Raw genomic sequence first — 17,752 nt, 5'->3', positions numbered from 1 at the left:
AAATCAAAGTTGACCTCAATCGTTTTGCATGGAGCAGCGATAAAAGAAATGTGTGAGGGGGTCGGGGGGTCGGGGGGGGGGGGGGGGGGGGGGTGGGGCAGCTCTGTTTGAATGGGTATATGTGTCCAGCTGGGCACTTCTCACATCAGTTGCTTGTTTGGGTTTGGGCTTCCCGTGCGGTTTCGACACAACTCCTCGTAGCAACCGCACACCATTGCTCTGGACTTCCCAGTAAGCACAATCCAACACAAAACCAACAGAAATACACAGGAGAAATTGATTCATTGCAGACTTACTGTGGTTTCTCTAATCTCACAACAGCTTCCTCAGCAGACCATAAGGAAGCGTAGTTCCCTTTAGAGTAAGCATTTCTCTATATAATTAAGTAACTCTTTAAAATACTTTCATACAGATTTGTGAGTCCGTAAATCAAAATCTTGTTCTACATAATCAGCAGTTTAAGTTTGTGGTATGTCAGAAGTGAGGAAGAGTGGGCACTAACTTACTGCATCTGCGATTGTTCCTTCCAGAAATAACCATGTTCCACACTCCTTTAGACTTAAAGTTTATTTATTAGTCACAAGTAAGGCTTACATTAACACCGCAATGAAATTACTGTGAAATTCCCGTATTCGCCATACGCCAGCGCCTGTTCGGGTCAATGCATCTAACCAGCACATCTTTCAGACTGTGGGAGGAAACCGGAGCACCCGGAGGAAACCCATGCAGACACGGGGAGAACGTGCAAACTCCACACAGACAGTGACCCAAGCCAGGAATCGAACCCGGGTCCCTAGCGCTGTGAAGCAGCAGTGCTAACCACTGTGCTACCGTTCCATGATGGGTCTACGTTGAGCGACACACGATGAGTTAAATTTCCGGGAATTCCATGAAATTTCTCTTTGACGACAATCCCGGAATTGAATGAAAATTCCGGCATTCCAGTCAAACATGGGAGTGCGTGTTCTTCAACCTTAACCAGTTTCTCTTCACGCTCTGCACTCCCACAATCCCGACCAGACAAATGGAGCCACTTTACTGAACATTCACTTTGGCAGGGGGTGTAACATGGGTGGCGTGTCGGTCTCTCCCAGACATGTTGCTTAATTATCTGTGCCATTGCCATCAATGTTTAGCCAAAGCAGCAACTGTTCATTTTACTCTCTGCTAAATTTAACCTTTGGACAGAGTTCCATTGAGTTTTTAGTCATTTTGTTTGTGTACCCATGGCCTTCTGTTTTTCTCCGAACCAGATAATTATCCAGTTCTTTTTCCGCAAGGTTAAATCGTTAAACGGAAAGAGATTAACTAATGCGGAAAGAACTGTTTTTCACCAAGAGAATGTATCCACTGCTGTCCTTGAGCTGCGTGATTTCCTGATCACTTCTATGGCTGCCCCCCTGCCACTGGGAACAGAGAATGTGGCATTCCGGCCGAAACTCCATTCATTACCAGCGACACCGGAGAATCCCGGCCGCCATCCAGGATGGAGGCTTTCAGTGTCCGTTTGCATGAGTGGGTCAGTGAGGAGAAACTATTTTGTTTTAAATTAGCTGTTGTTATATTAACACCCTCTAAATAAGATGCCAGGCAATGCCATCCCCCGCAGTTTCGAGGAACACAAATGCAGACATCAGGTGAGGATAAGATAGACTGTGAAGCCCCCCATAGTTGATGAACCAGCAAACGGTCTCCAGTCAGGTTTTAAGCAAAGATGAGCAAAATACTGAGGATGCTGGAATCTTAAACAAGGACAGAGAACTCTGGAAAAGCTCAGCATCTCTCACGAGAGAAACAGCGGACTATTTTACCATCATGTTGTGCCCGTTTTTGGGTGTGATGCGGTGGTAAAGTGGGGCGTAAAGCGATTAGGGCGATTGGCACCGGTTTTTGTGACCGGCGCCAGTTTACTAGCGCTGGATTTCCAGCGCAGTCAGCCTCTCGCTGGAAACAGCATTTAAATTTATTTTAATGCTGTTTAACATCTGCTTAGCGAGCCTGGGGCTCGACTGTCCGGGCTTGCTCCCTTTAAGGACCTCGCTGGAAAAGGTTCGCGCCGGTGAGGAATAAACATGCTCCCCATGAACGGGGAGCAGGCAACCTGGCCTCGCCGGAGGCCCCCCCCTCCCCCGCCGGGAGGCCGAGGGCAAGGGGAGGTGCCCTTTTGGGCGGTTCCACCCTGGCAACTGGGCAATGCCCAATGGGTGGGGCTAATGGGGGGTGAGACCGGTGAGGCGGGGCCAGTTGGAGTGGAGCCAGTGAGGCGGGGCTAGTTGGGGTGGGGCCAGTGAGGCGGGGCTAGTTGGGGTGGAGCCAGTGAGGCGGGGCTAGTTGGGGTGGGGCCAGTGAGGCGGGGCCAGTTGGGGTGGAGCCAGTGAGGCGGGGCTAGTTGGGGTGGGGCCAGTGAGGCGGGGCCAGTTGGGGTGGAGCCAGTGAGGCGGGGCTAGTTGGGGTGGGGCCAGTGAGGCGGGGCTAGTTGGAGTGGAGCCAGTGAGGCGGGGCCAGTTGGGGTGGAGCCAGTGAGGCGGGGCTAGTTGGGGTGGGGCCAGTGAGGCGGGGCTAGTTGGGGTGGGGCCAGTGAGGCAGGGCCAGTTGGGGTGGAGCCAGTGAGGCGGGGCTAGTTGGGGTGGGGCCAGTGAGGTGGGGCTAGTTGGAGTGGGGCCAGTGAGGCGGGGCCAGTTGAGGAGGGGCTAACGAGGGAGGGACTAATGGGGGGAGGTGAACCCACTGCCACTCTGCAGCAATCAGTGGAGGGAGGGAGGGAGAGGGGGCCCGCTGCCACTCTGTCGTTATCGGTGGGGGGAGGGAAGCAGGGCTGCGATTTGTGGGGGAGGGAAGGGGTCCGCAATTGGTCTGGGTAGCGGGGGGGGGGAGGGGGGGAGGAGGTCAGCGGGGTCTGTATCTCGGGCCGTGGGCCCTGCAATTGCAGGAGGGAGCGAGGTGCTTCAGGCAGCGTGTACTAGCAGGGGCCTGACAGCTCTCTTTCCTGTCAGACACCTACTACTGCTAATGAGCATGTGCAGCATCAGAGGCCTGCGCATGCGCACTACCTCCCTCTGCAGGCTTTCGGGCATGTTAAGCCCCGCCCACAGACTTCTGCAGCGAGCAACAGGCTCGCTCAGAATTTTGCAGGCGTATGGGGGGGCCGGAGAACACACCCAAAAGACAGATCCAAATCTCTCCCAATTTCAAGTTTGCCCAGTATTTTAGACAAAAGATGGTTCAAATCGCCCCCACAGAGTTAACGTTTCGAGTCTTGACTCTTTGGGTGGAATTTTCCCGTCCGGCCTTCCACACGAATCGTAGCGGGCGGGACACGGACCATGCAAAGGTCCATCGACCTCAGGTGGAACTTTCCAGCTTAGGGGCGAACATGGCTGGAAAATCCCACCCTATGACTCAAAACACTGGCTGGAATTTTCCGTTCACACCGGCGGGATTCTCCAATCCCGGTGCAGTGAGCGTCAAATTCTCCATCCTCACTTGCAGTGGCGGGGTGTGAACAGCCGGAAAATTCCAGCCATTAACTCTGTTCCTCTCCGGATAGATGCTGGCAGAACCTGCTGAGATTTTCCAGTATCCTCTGTTCCTGTACATGCAAAGATGTTTGCCTGGTTCAGCTGGATAAATGGATGGATGCTCTCTGTGGAGACATATGAGTTGCTGTGTCTTCAAGGGCAAATACTTGCCTTATCCCTCAGTAACAATCCCTTCAAATATCATTGCCTTTTCCCCTCATGGTGTTGCCATAGCGATGAGATGAAAGTGTTCACAGTGTTATCGGACACTGGCCAAGGAATATTATCTATTCAGCATAGAATCATAGAATCCGTACAGTGCAGAAGGAGGCCATTCGGCCCATCGAGTCTGCACCGACCACAATCCCACCCAGCCTCTATTTCCGTAACCCCATATATTTACCTTCCTAATCCCCTTGACATTAAGGATCAATTTAGCATGGCCAATCAACCTAACCCACACATCTTTGGACTGTGGGAGGAAACCGGGGCACCCGGAGGAAACCCACGCAGACACGGGGAGAACATGCAAACTCCACAGAGACAGTGACTCAAGCCAGGAATTGAACCCGGGACCTGGCGCTGTGAGGCAGCAGCGCTAACCACTGTGCCGCCCACCACTGTGCCACCATGTCGCCTTTAGGCGTGCTCGTCCTTAGGTATACAGTGCTTAGATTAGTATAAACTTCTTACATTTGTTGGGTGAAAAAACAACTTTAAAAAACTTTATTCGCGTACCACTTTAAAATCCAAAGCTGGCATTTTCCAGCCCTTTCTTCTGACAGGGTCTTCCAGTCCTGCCGAAAGTGACCCTCCCACCACCACCACCCCCCCACCCCTGCCCCCATCTCCCCACCCCACCTCTCCATGGCGGGTTTCCTGGTGGTGGGGTGGACGAGCCACGGAAAACAAACCTCTGTGGACATCAGCAGGACTGGAAAATCCCGGCAGTGGCCAACGGCAATCTCCCTCCACCACCGGAAAACACATCGCGCAGGGCAGGGCAGGAATGGGAGGGAGTGGGGGCAGGGATGGGGGGTGCTGAGGATGGGGTGGGGTGTGGGGATGGAGTGGAGGGATTTGGAATCCCACTCAGTGTGGATTTCAGGTTGTGAGCGAACCTTTGAAATACTCTGGATGAAGAGATGGAAAGATGGACAGATATTGAGAGGTTTATAAAATGTATAAGGATCAAGTTTTTAGTTCACATTAAGTTAAGGAATAAGACAATAATATTGTTTGTGTTTTATTGAAGGATGATAAGGATAATTGGAACACGAAAATGAGAAATGACCAAATGATTGAGTTGTAGTTATCCCTCTTCCTACTCCTTTATCATGAGTAATGTACCGCATTTTTTATTTAATTTTTTGTACTGCGTACTGCAGTATTTCATTACTTTGCCGTGTTTGAAATAAATAAGTCGGTAAATGAGCAGTGAAATCAAAGGAGAAGGATGGGTCAGTGACAGGGAATGAAACACTTGCTGCTTTAGGTAGCCATTGTCAGCTGCAGGTACATTCAGGGAAAGCAGGAGCGCATAGCCAGTAAAACCTCGCCAACTCTGCCCCAGCAATGTGGCTTCAGTTCAACTCCAGAACAGCATCCCTTTCTTCCCCGCTGAGAACATTTCACTTCTCACGCCAGTCACTCTGAGGCTCCCAGTGTCATCCTACTGACAGAAGTGGGAACCGAGTAAACTCTCCCCTTTCCCAATCAGCGGAGGGACGAGAGTTCTCTCTCCTTCCTTCTGAGCTGAATACCGACATTCATTCCAGATGTGAAAGGACCGCGTTCTCGCTCACACCGTTTAAGATGCAGGATCACAGCGCCGGGGATCCGGCTTCGATTCCAGCCTCGGGTCACTGTCTGTGTGCAGTCTGCACGTTCTCCCCATGTCTGCGTGGGTTTCCTCCGGGTGCTCCGGTTTCCTTCCGCACTCCAAAGATGTGTGGGTTAGCCTGATTGGCCATGCTAAATTGTCCCTTAGTATCCAAAGATGTGTAGGATCCACAGTATTAACATCAGGTTATGAGACAACATCTTTAATTAATTCCAGGAAGACTCCATACTGTATCTTATTTTTCTATACATAATGTAGCCATATTGGTTTTCAGTCCCACAAGGTTACAAGCTATGCTGTCTATTAATCCCAGTCAATAGCAGTGTGCAGAGAAGGGCTAAAGCTTTGGCGCGTGGCTGCCTCTCAAGTTTCATGTCTTTCAGGAGCTGTATTTTCACACAAAGCAAAGCCCACATGTGCTGTGCTGGCAACAAGGGTCTCCTGGTGGAGTGACATGAAGGTAATGTTTCAGATTGCAGCTCTGTGATACCGTTTTACATTCCTAATCATAAAATAGCACCTCTTTCATCTTCCTGATAGCTCCCACGGGAAAAATAGCCAGAGAGGCCCCAGGCTCTGCTACTGCCATCGGACAGCAAGCTTTGCACATTAATGCCAACACGCGCGCTCTTTATCCCGTACCTGCAGAATGGCCTCCACTTCCCTTTCTCCAAAACGAACTTAATTCATTTAGAATCATAGAATCTCATGGCACAGGAGGGAGGCCATTCAGCCTATTGTGTTTGTGCTGGCTCTTTGAAAGATTGATCCAGTTATCTCCCCTCCTTTTGCTCACTGCTCATCGTCCCTGCAAATATTCATTATTCTTTATAAGATCATAAGATATAGGAGCAGAATTATGCCATTTGGCTCATCGAGTCTGTTCTGCCATTCAGTCATGGCTGATAAGCTTCTCAACCCCATTCTCCCGCCTTTTCCCCGTAACCTTTGATCCCCTTACCAATCAAGAACCTATCTGTCTCTGTCTTAAATACACTCAATGACCTGGCCTCCACAGCCTTCTGTGGCAATGAATTCCATAGATTCACCACCCTCTGACTGAAGAAATTCCTCCTCACCTCGGTTCTTAAGGGTGATCCCTTTATTCTGAGGCTGTGCCCTCAGATTATAGTCTCTCCTACTAATGGAAACATCTTCCCCACGTCCACTTTATCCAGGCCTTTCAGTGTTCTGTAAGTTTCAATGAGATCGCTCCTCATCTTTCTAAACTCCATTGAGTACAGACGCAGAGTCCTCAAACGCGCCTCATACATTAAGCTTTACATATCCATTACATAAGGGCGGCACGATGGCACAGTGGTTAGCACTGCTGCCTCACAGCGTCAGAGACTAGGGTTCGATTCCCGACTTGGGTCACTGTCTGTGTGGCGTCCTTGGGTGCTCTGGTTTCCTCCCACAGTCCAAAGATGTGCAGGTTAGGTGGATTGGCCCTTAATGTCGGGGGACTAGCTAGGGCAAATGCATGGGGTTATGGGGATAGGGCCTGGGTGGAATTGTGGCCAGTGCAGACGCGATGGGCCAAATGGCCTCCTCCTGCACAGTAGGCAGAAGGTTCTATGATTTTGAGGGAGCAGATGTTGGCTTGGGAAGGGAAAGGACATATTGCGTTAGGCAATGCTAAACATAAATATGTCCTTTTGTCTTGTGTTTAGCTGGTCCAAAACCACAATTGAGCTAGTCGGTTTTGAAACAAAGACTGTCTCTATGTTTGGAAGATTTTATTGAATTACTAATGCAAGTGCACTCTCAGCTTTGCAAGAGAAAGTTTTCTGAAGGAGAAGATACGATTCATACAACTTCTCCATGAGATGGTAGAGAGCTATTGCAGAGAATGCTTTATATCAGGGGTTGCATTCAAACACATGCAGCAAAGCAGGTGATGTGAACAGGAATTTTTTGTTTAAATGGTTTTGTTTTAAGTTAATTGCGGAGTCAGAAGTTCTGAGAATTCCAAATGTTCCGGTAAGGGATGGCGGCGTTTACAGATATGTACAGGGAAAACTGCAACATTGCAGATCTATTATAAACCCTGTTCTCAAAGTGTGGGACAAAAAGGTTAATTGATGGAATATGAGCCTTTAAAAAAAAACTGAAGGGAATTGAGAATGCGATACAGCGGCATTCTGTGAAGGAGAGGAGTAGCAAAGAGAGAGAGGGGTCAAATTTCTCTTTTCGTAAGAACAGGAATGAATGAAACTGCATCCTTCAGAATTCCATATTTTTGTAATTTTGTGAGGTCTCCCTCTCATCTCTCTTCAGATCTTCAACTGGAGAAATCAAACATTAAGAAAAATCCTCTTCATGTAGACAGCTATTGAATTATAGAATAGGCTGGCACTGAGTATAGTAAGTATTCAAAAAGGGATATATTCAGCCAAGGTTTCCGTACGAGAAAGAGGAGCATGAACATGTATTTTGTATCAGTCTTCACTACGGAGATACAATCCCAGAGGCAGCTATAGACCAGGAAATGGAAGGGAGAGAGGAACTCAGGAAAAGTACAGTCACCAGAGAGGTACAATGTACCGAGTAAATTGTTGGAGCTGAGGGCTGACAAGTCCCCAGGTCCAGATGGACTTCATCTTAGGGTCTTAAAAGATGTGTCCAGTGAGATAGCTGAAGCATTGGATTCAATTTTCCAAAACCTCTTGGATTCAGGGAAGGTCCCATTAGATTGGAAGAGAGCAAATGTAACTCCATTATTCAAAAAGGGAGGGAGACAGAAAGCGTGAAGCTACAGGCCAATTAGCTTAACATCTGTCATAGAGAAAATGTTAGAAACTTTTATTAAAGAAGTTATAGCAGAGGTCTTGGATAAGTTCAAAGTAATCAGGCAGAGTCAAAATGGTGTTGTGAAAGAGAAATCATTTTAACCAATTTATTAGAGTTCTTTGAGGGAGTAATATGCGCTTTAGATAAAGGAGAACGAGTGGATGTACTGTACTTAGATTTCCAGAAGGTATTTTATAAGTTTTAAAGTTTACTTATTAGTCACAAGTAGGCTTACATTAACACTGCAATGAAGTTACTGTGAAAATCCCCTCATCGCCACACTCATGCGCCTGTTTGGATACACTGAGGGAGAATTTAGCATGGTCAGTGCACCGAACCAGCATGTCTTTTGGACTGTGGGAGGAAACTGGAGCACCCGGAGGAAACACACGCAGTTACAGGGAGAACGTGCAGACTCCACACAAACAATGACCCCAAGCCGGGAGTCGAACCTGGGTCCCTGGCGTTGTGAGGCAGCAGTGCCAACCACCATGCCACTGTGCCGCCCTGAGGTAACATAATTGGTTATTGTAGAAAATAAAAGCTTATGGCGTAGGGGGGTAACATATTGACATAAATGGAAAGTTGACTGGCTAACACGAAGCAGAGAGTTGGCATCAATGGGTATTTTCTGGTTGGCAGGATGTGGCCAGTGGGGTGCCACAGGGATCAGTGCTGGGAGCTCAATCATTTACAATTTACATAAATGACTTGGCTGAAGAAATTAGAGGGTTGGTTGCTAAATTTGCTGATGACACAAAGATAAGTAGGAAAGTAAATTGTGAAGCGAACATAAGGAGGTAAAAAAAGGATATAGGGCCATAACCCCCCTCCAGCAGCGCAAAGTGAGCGCCCACTGGAATTACAAGAATATAAAGCACACTTCCTGCTCTGGAAATCTTTGTTCAAACCTTCGCTGGCTGGAGATGCTGGGGGTCAAGGGAAGGGAGTCTGGAAAAGGGTGGTCAGCGGGCTTGGAGGGAGGGGAGGAGTGGTCAGGGAGTGGGGGGAGGGATAGTCAGGGGATTGGAGTCCAGGGTCTGGAGTTGACAGGGGGTGGTTGCGGGGGTGGGGGAAAGCAGGGGGAGTGGTCAAAGAGTGGGGGAGAGATGGTAAGTGGATGGAGGATCGGGGTCTGGGATTGACAGGGGGTGGTTGTGGGAGTGGGGAAAAACAGGAAGAGTGGTCAGAGAGCGGGGGAGGGGTGGTAAGCGGAAGGGGATCGGGGGACGGGGTGGTCAGGGAGAAGTTGGGGTTCTGGGAGTTGGGAGGAGTGGTCAAGGCGAGGGGTGGTCAAGGGGATGGGGGTTGCGGGAGAGTGGTCAGGGGGAGATTAGGGGATGGGGGTCACAGGGAGGGTAGGGTTATGGAAGAAGGGGCAGAGATGGCCGGGGGTATTGCGGGGTCAGGGACTGGTGGCGGTCAGGTCAACTTGGGGGAACAGTCGGGTTGGGGTAATGCATGGAGTTAGATTGAGGCCCGTTGGGAGGATGGGGGGGGGGGGGTTAGTCCCGTGCTGCTGACAGTCAGGACTGGGGGGAATCCCAGGGCGGGAGAGGGTGGGGGGGGGGGCGGGTTGGTGTCTGGGGTCTGGGAGTACCATGTGGGGAGTGATTAGTCAGGGGAGAGGGTGGTTGGGGGGTCCGGAGTGTGGGGGGCTGTGCCTTGAAGAGCTCGGTCTGGTGTTTAAAATAATCATGCTGAGGTTCTAAGTGCTTTTTATCCTTTCAGCTTTTTAAGAGTAACTATTAGTGTAAAACTGGCAGAACCATCTGAAGGCAGCGATTTAAATTGCTTTGTTGTTTGGTTTCCAGGGTAGCGTAATTATCCAGGGGAAGTTCGCACTCCTGGACAATCACCAGCTAAACCCTTACCTGGGAATTTCCCAAAGGGAATCCCCAGCACATCACTGGGATAACCCCCAACTCCGACACTGGGGAGCCAGACGTATGGGCCGTAGATTGGTTAAGTGAGTGGGCAACGATCTGGCAAGTGGAATATAATGCAGGAAAATGTGAAGTTGTCCATTTTGGCAAGATGAATAAAAGAGAAGCTTACAGTCTAACGGGTGAGAAATTGCAGAGGGATCTGGGTGTCCCGGTGCATGAATCACAAAAGGCAAATGTGCAGCTACAGCAAGTAATTAGGAAAGTTAATAGAATGTTACAATTTATCATGAGGGGAATGGATTACAACAGTCAGGAGGCTGTGCTTCAGTTATACAGAGCACGAGTGAGACCACATCTGGAATACAGTGTACAGTTTTGGCCTCTTTGTTTAAGAAAGGATGTAAATGTATTGGAAGCAGTTCAGAGAAGGGTCACCAGACTAATGCCTGGAATGGGGGGGTTTGTTATATGAGGAAATTGTGGACAGGCTAGACTAGTATCCACTGGAGTTTAGAAGAGTAAGAGGCAACTTGATTGAAACATTTAAGTTCCTGAGACGTCCTGACAGGATGGATGTGGAGAGGACGTTTCCTGTTGTGGGAGAACCTAGAACAAGGCGCCACCTGTTTGAAAATAAGGGGTCACCCATTTAAATGGAGGTGAGGCGAAAAGCTTTCTCTGAGAATCGTGAGTCTTTGGAATTCTCTTCCTGAAAAGGCAATGGAAGCAGAGTCTTTGAATATATTTTTAAGGCAGGGGTGGATAGATTCTTGGTAAGCAAGGGGATGATAGATTATCCAGAGTAGGCGGGATACAGATTTGATCTTACTATCAGATCAGCCATGGTCTTAAAGTTTATTTATTAGTCACAAGTAAGGCTTACTTAACAGTGCAATGAAGTTACTGTGAAAGTCCCCTATTCACCACATTCTGACGCCTGTTTGGGTCAATGCACCTAACCATTATTAAATGGTCGAGCAGGCTCAAGGGGCCGAATGGCCTACTCTTCCTGCTTGTTCATATGATAATCTCAACACTGGGTTGCTGACTTTCTGTCTTCTGTTCCGATCGAATGAGGAACTCCACATGGGCAGAGGCACTGAATAAAACCCCATGGTGTGTGAGCTCGGATCCAGGCTGGATGGATCTCCTCTTGTTCTGGGATGTATATTAAGGAATGAAAAGGGTGTGTTTTCCTCAGAGAGATGGGCAGCTCTGCCAAGACACCCTATTAAATTTCCAGGTGAAACTTTATGAGCCAATAAACATGAAAGAGCTATACTACAGGGACTGACTTCTAAAGACGTGACGGACTATAAAACGTAGACGTCAATAAAGTAAGCTCCAACCTTCACTTATGGAGATTCGATTAGCAGACGCATGATTCTTTAATAAAAGTCCAAAAAAGATTTTTAAGTTTAAAATTAGATTTTTTTTTTGTATTCTGAAGAAAACAGAATCTTTCACATCACTGTGGCAAAAAAAAAATCAAACACGTGGACTTTGTGTAGATGACTTAGTCAGTCGGTCATTGAGTTCAAACCCTACTTCAAATACAAGGAGAACAACATCCAGGCTCTTTCTTTGGTGTTGCACTGAGGGAGTGCTGCACGATTGGAATTGAGGACTTTAGGATGAAGTGTTAAACTGTGGCCCTATTGTCCCCCTCAAGGGGACATAAGGGGGGAGGATTCTCCCAAAAGTGCTGAATTGGTGGGAAAACTGTTCTAGATCGCGACAGTTCTGTCAGTTCAGCTTCACACCTGAATCTCCGCACTCTGTGCGCTGAAGAGATCCCAGTCGTGAATCTCATTAAAAGCCCGGGGGGGGGGGGGGGGGGGGGGGGCCTATTCGCGCCAGAGTTTGACAGTTCTGGAACTCTGCGCATGCGCAGTGGCCGCAAATTGTCAAACTCCCGTTTGCTGGCCAGCCCAATCGCTGACCAGCCTGGGGCCCCCGCAGTGCTGCCCCTCCAGCCACCACAAGGCCCAATCGCGACCCCCACAACAATTCCCAGGCCAGCCCTGACGCCGCCCCCCCCCCTCCCCCCCCCACCCCGGAGCGCCCTGATGCCCAGGCCCCACTCCCCAGCAGCCCAGCAGTGGCGATCCCCCCACCCACCTCACCCCAGCAGACCCCCCCCCGCTGATCCCCTCCCCGGGGGTCAGACCCCCCTGGAGGCAGGCCCCCCTACCTCCCCGGCAGACTACCACCCCCCCCGCCCCACCCCCACAGCTCGCCCCAATCGCTGCCCTCCCTCCATACCAGACCGATCCCAATGCAGAGTGGCAGCAGGACCCCCCACCCTCACCAATAGGCCCCACCCCCCTGGCACTGCCCAATGCCCGATGGGCAGTGCCAAGCTGCCCCCGGGCATGGGCACTTTGCCCCTTGGGCAGTGCCACGGGGCACAGGCTGGCACTGCCAGTGTGCCCATGCCCAGGGAGCACCACCATCCCGCTGCCCGACCCCCGGGGGGGGGGCCCCAATTGCCCCCCCTTCATTCTGGCGGGGTCTCCCGCTCGTTCCCTCAACGTGAGGAGCTAGTCTGAGCCCCGCCAGAATGAAGTACTCTTGGCGGGGTGGGAAATTCGATCGGGACCGGAAAGGTCCTGATAATTAACAAATGTACATATTTAAAATAGATTGAAAAAAGATTTAAATGACTTACCTGCCTTCCCGCCGGGTTCCAGCGTGGTCTGGCCAGCGACTGTTCACCGGCTCTGGGAGATACGCATGCGTTCCCCGCGCATGCGCAAATCCCTGCTGAAGGCCGCAGACGCGCGTCTCCCGGCCGGACCTGCCAGAAAAGTGGCGGGCCGCAATGGGAGAATCGCGCGGCCAAGGTGTGCAATCTTACCAGCCGTTCATGCCCCACTGCCACCGCAAGCAAGGATGGAGAATTTGGCGTCCAGCCAAATCTCCAGTCACTACAGCAGGACCAGAAAATCCCGCCAGCGTGAACGGCAGTAAGATTCCGCCCAAGATATCCAATGGCACTCTTTCGAAGGGGTACGCGGGAGTTCTCCCCGGTGGCCTCACCAACATTTATCTCTCAACCAACACCAGTAAACAATAATCTAACTCTGTTTGTGTGCGAATTGTCTGCCTTATCTCCCACATTACAACAAAGACTACACCTAAAACCACTTCACTGGCTGTCGGCACTTTGGGCCGTGATGAGGTGGTGCCAGGTGTCAAATAAATGCAAGCTTTTCTTTCTTTTTTTGCTGCCCTATTTCAGTCTAAGTTGCTTCCCTGCCATTGTCGGGAGGAAACTGGACTGTCCAAGTTGTGGATTTCTCCACCTTGTCAAAGGTGCTGAGAGCTTTGGAGACAGGTTTGCCCGTTGTGGAATAGCTTGAAAGATGGTCATTCCCACTCTATTCCTCCTCCACCCCTTACCCAACACAGCAAACATAACGCGGAGACGTGCAGCACTCCCGGGAAAGGAGACCCAAATCATCTTTATTATTATTCTGAGCCAGACGCACCTCTACTCGATATTTGGCTGCTACATATCAATGCCAAGTTCCAAAGGGAAAACTATGGGAAGAATTTTAAAAATTCCACCTTGTTTGCGTTACTCTCAGCAAGTTTTGGGGATTGAAGGATTCAAACTGGGTTCAGTTTTGGAGCTATTCAATGCCACAGTTGTTAAATTCATCAGATTTATTATTAGCTTTCCAAGGTGTTTCTCCATTTACTATATAACCGGCACGAGTGGCCACCAGGGTGTTCACTTTTCCTTTTTTGTGATGTTTAATTGAGAGCTGTTATAACAGTGTTGGCACTGACACAGAGGGCTTATTTGACCCTTTTCTCTGATATAAACCTGTTACGATTCCATGCCTCTCGGATATCCAGGGGGCCAGGTTAGCTGTGATTCCAGCTGATGCTAAGCTTCCTTCTGCACTGCAACCCAAACTTCAGAGAGAACATCAAGCTGATGTCTCCATTTCTCCCACCAATCAGCTGAGTGGACGTTCTGAGTGAGGTTGACAATTTACTGCTGAATTTGTGCAGCGAATACCAGCTGGGGCAGTGAGTTCAGACGACTGTGTTAGTTGTGTCTTGGCAAGTAGCAATCCTGCCCCAGGGTCAGACGGTTGTGAGCTTAAGTCCCACTCCAGACACTTGAGCACGCGATCCAGTGTACCAGTGCAGCACTGACAAGAGTGCTGCATGGTCGCAGGCGTAATCTTTCAGCCCCATCTGCCCCCTCGGGTGGATGTAAGAATTCTATTCCGAAGGAGAACTGGGATATTTTCCCAGTATCCCGGACAACAGTTTTTCCTCAAGCAACATCACTGAAACAGGCGATCACAGTGCTGTTTGTGGGAACTTGCAGTGTCTTAATTGGCTGCCACCTTTCATTCTTCACAAAAGTGATTACGTGTCAAAAGTACTTCATCAGCTGTGAAATTATGGGATGGCCCGAGGTCAAAGAAAGTGTGAATACATGGAACTCTGCCATTTGTACATGGGAATTTGATTGGAGGTTAATTGTCAGTGTTAATATATATCTCTTTAGAAATGTACACACATACAAACATATGAATTAGGAGCAGGAATGGGTCATTCGACCCCTTGAGCCCATCCGCCATTCAATAAGATCTGATTGTGGTTTCAACTCTACTTTTCTGTCTACCCCATATGTCATTGAAGAGTGAGTCTGTCTGTCTATCTATCTGACATGCTAAATTCTCCCTCCGTGTACCCAGAGTGTAGCAACTAGGGGAGTTTCACAGTAACTTCATTGCAGTGTTAATGTAAGCCTTCTTGTACACTAATACATTTTTAAAATCTGTCTGTCTGTCTATCTGTCTCTGTCTGTCTCTCTATCTGTCTGTCCGACTGTCTCTTTATCGGCCATGCTAAATTCTCCCTCAGTGTACCCGAACAGGCATCGGAGTGTTGCGACTGGGGGATTTTCACAGTAACTTCATTGCAGTGTTAATGTAAGCCTACTTGTGATGCTAATAAATAAAAAATCTGTCTGTCTGTCTCTCTATCTGTCTGTCTCTCTATCTGTCTGCCTGTCTGTCTCTGTCTGTTTATCTGTCTCTCTATCTGTCTGTCTGTCTCTATCTGTCTGTCTGTCTCTCTCTCTCTATCTGTCTGTCTCTCTATCTGTCTGTCTGTCTGTTTCTTTCTCTATCTGTCTCTCTGTCTCCCCTATCTATCTGTCTTTCTGCCTCTCTATCTGTCTCACTGTCCCTCCTATCTATCTGTCTTTCTGTCTCTCTATCTGTCTCTCTGTCTGTGTGTCTCTCTATCTATCTCTCTGTCTGTCTGTCTCTCTATCTGTCTTTCTGTCTGTCTATGTATTTATCTATCTATCTATCCCTCCCAGTTGTGAAGCACACAATGACGTGAATCTTATTTGGGTACTCTCTATTACAGAGGAGTTGATCGCAGAGAGGATCACTGCTAGCTCATTAGGGAAGTGCGTAGCTTTGCTTTAAAGGACCGGACTGATCCCTGGTGCATGCTGACTTAGTTTAACCCGGCCAGGTTGGTGATAGGGAAGCTGCAACTGTCCTCCGGGTTTTGGGTGGAGGGGAGTGGGTAAGGGATCAGTAAAGTGTTGGGTGAGGTCAGGTGAGGCTGGGAAAGCCAGCTGGATCTCTGACAATCCCACCCCTCAGTAATTACCTCCTGTCAAGTGCCTAAAGACCGAAACTGTAGGAGTTGAAGGTTTATTTCTCTGAGCTTACTGGCAGTGGGTTGAAGTTCTGGTCCACAAGGTGATTATATCCGTGGTCAAAGAATGAGTTCCGGATCACGACATCTATCCCCTGCTTGGCTGACATTCCCAATGTATTTAACCACCTGCAGATATAGAAGCAGAGAGTCAGCCCCGTCTGAGTGCACTGTGAGAAAGAGTCTGGACTGAGAGAGCCAGCAACCACCACAAATAAACAGCTTCAGAAAATAACCCTGTTTGGATTGAACAGTACAGTAATCTACAGAAATATTTTCCACTTGGATTCAGAACCTACTTAATTGCATAATAGAGTAAGTGTTTGATCCTTCCGTTGTTATTTCCTTTGATAGAAGCATAAAGAATTATAGCACAGAAGGAGACCATTCAGCCCACGCCATCTGTCCTGGCTGAAGTCTATCTCTCCAGCCTAATCCCACCTCCCAGCTCCTGCTCCACAGCCCTATAGGTTACGACACCTCAAAGCCATATCCATGTGTTTTTTTAAAATGCAATGAGGGTTTCTACTTTAACCGCTCTTTCACCCTAATGCCCTCGGGGTGAAAATATATTCCTCAACTCCCTTCTAATCCCTCTACCAAATACTTTAAATCCAAGCCTCCGGTTGTTGACCTCTCTGCTGAGGGAAATAAATCTTTCCTATCCCTCTTTCCAAACCCCTCATAATTATATACACTTTGTTGAAGCTTTTCATCTTGCACTCATCAGGACAATCGCAAGAATACCAATGTCAGGGGAAACAACAACTATAGGCTGTATGAGAGGAGAGTGCTGATTGGTTGGCAAGTTCAAAGGATATAGGAGCAGAATTAGGCCATTCGGTCCATCGAGTCCGCTTCGCCATTCGATCACATGCTTCTCATTTCCATTTTCCTGCCTTCCCCCCATGACCCTTCAACCCGTTACCAATTAAAAATCTGTCACACCCCCCTTAAATTTACTCACTGTCCCAGCATCCTCCGCTCTTTGGGGTAGCGAATTCCACAGATTCACAACCCTTTAGGAGAAGTAGTTTCTGTTCAACTATGTTTTAAATTTGCTGCCCCTTATCCTAAGACTATGACCTCTCATCCTAGAATGCCCCACAAGAGGAAGCATCTGCTCCACGTCTACTTTATCCGCACCTTTTATCATCTTGTGTACCTCAATTTGATTTCCCCTCGTTCTTCTCAATTCCAGAGAGTGTCGCCCTAAACTGTTCAATCTCTCTTCATACGACAAACCCCTCATCTCTGGAATCAATCTAGTGAACCTCCTCTGAACTGCCTCCAATGCCACTACATCTTTCCTCAAATAAGGTGACCAAAACTGTGCACAATACTCCAGGTGCGGCCTCACCAATGCCTTGTCTAGTTGCAATAATACTTCCTTCCCTTTATCTTCTATTCCTTTAGCAATAAATGCCAACATTCCAGGAGCTAATGGTTTCAAATGAGCTTGGTAATTTGACTCCAATTCCCCTTCCGAAACCCATCCAGTGGGCTTCCATTCACAATAATGATTTTCAAAATACTTTTTATTAAATGGTGCAAGATTTGACCACATGCTTTAGATTTATCTGTCCCTTGAATCATCACCCTCGCCACACCCTGTAACAACTTTGCAGGAAAGCATCCTCAGGGCTTGTCTGGTTGGCCAACAATGAATTTCACATGCAAAGACAAAAGATCTCATCACAGTTCTGATGGGAGAAAATCTGAGCAAATTTGATCTGTTAACTTGGCGGTTTCTTCACATAACGATAGGGTGGTTTGGTGGCACAGTGGTTGGGACTGCTGCCTCACATGCCAGGGACCCAGGTTCAATTCTGGCCTTAGGTTTAATTTATGAAGTTTACACATTCTCTCCGTGTCTGCGTGTGTTTCCTCCGGGTGCTCCAGTTTCCTCCCACAGTCCAAAGATGTGCAGGTTAGGTGTTTGGCCATTGCTAAGTTGCCCCTTAAGTGTCCCAAGATGTGTTGTAGGTTAGATGGATTAGCCA

General features: G+C 48.7%; 1 protein-coding gene across 1 annotated transcript in view; it reads right to left on the bottom strand.

Annotated features, from left to right (window-relative positions):
• The window catches only part of hpse2 (heparanase 2), a 333,459-nt gene that overhangs the window by 79,230 nt on the left and 236,477 nt on the right, over window positions 1-17,752 (bottom strand). The window contains exon 9 of the mRNA XM_078223121.1: window positions 15,764-15,878. Within this exon, the coding sequence (XP_078079247.1) occupies window positions 15,764-15,878 (115 nt within the window). The remainder of the gene's footprint in view (window positions 1-15,763; window positions 15,879-17,752) is intronic.

The sequence above is a fragment of the Mustelus asterias genome, chromosome 11 (genome assembly GCF_964213995.1).
Source record: "Mustelus asterias chromosome 11, sMusAst1.hap1.1, whole genome shotgun sequence".
NCBI classification, from domain to species: Eukaryota; Metazoa; Chordata; class Chondrichthyes; order Carcharhiniformes; family Triakidae; genus Mustelus; species Mustelus asterias.
Note: the sequence above shows the minus strand (reverse complement) of the source record. Positions and strands in the feature narration are given on the sequence as shown.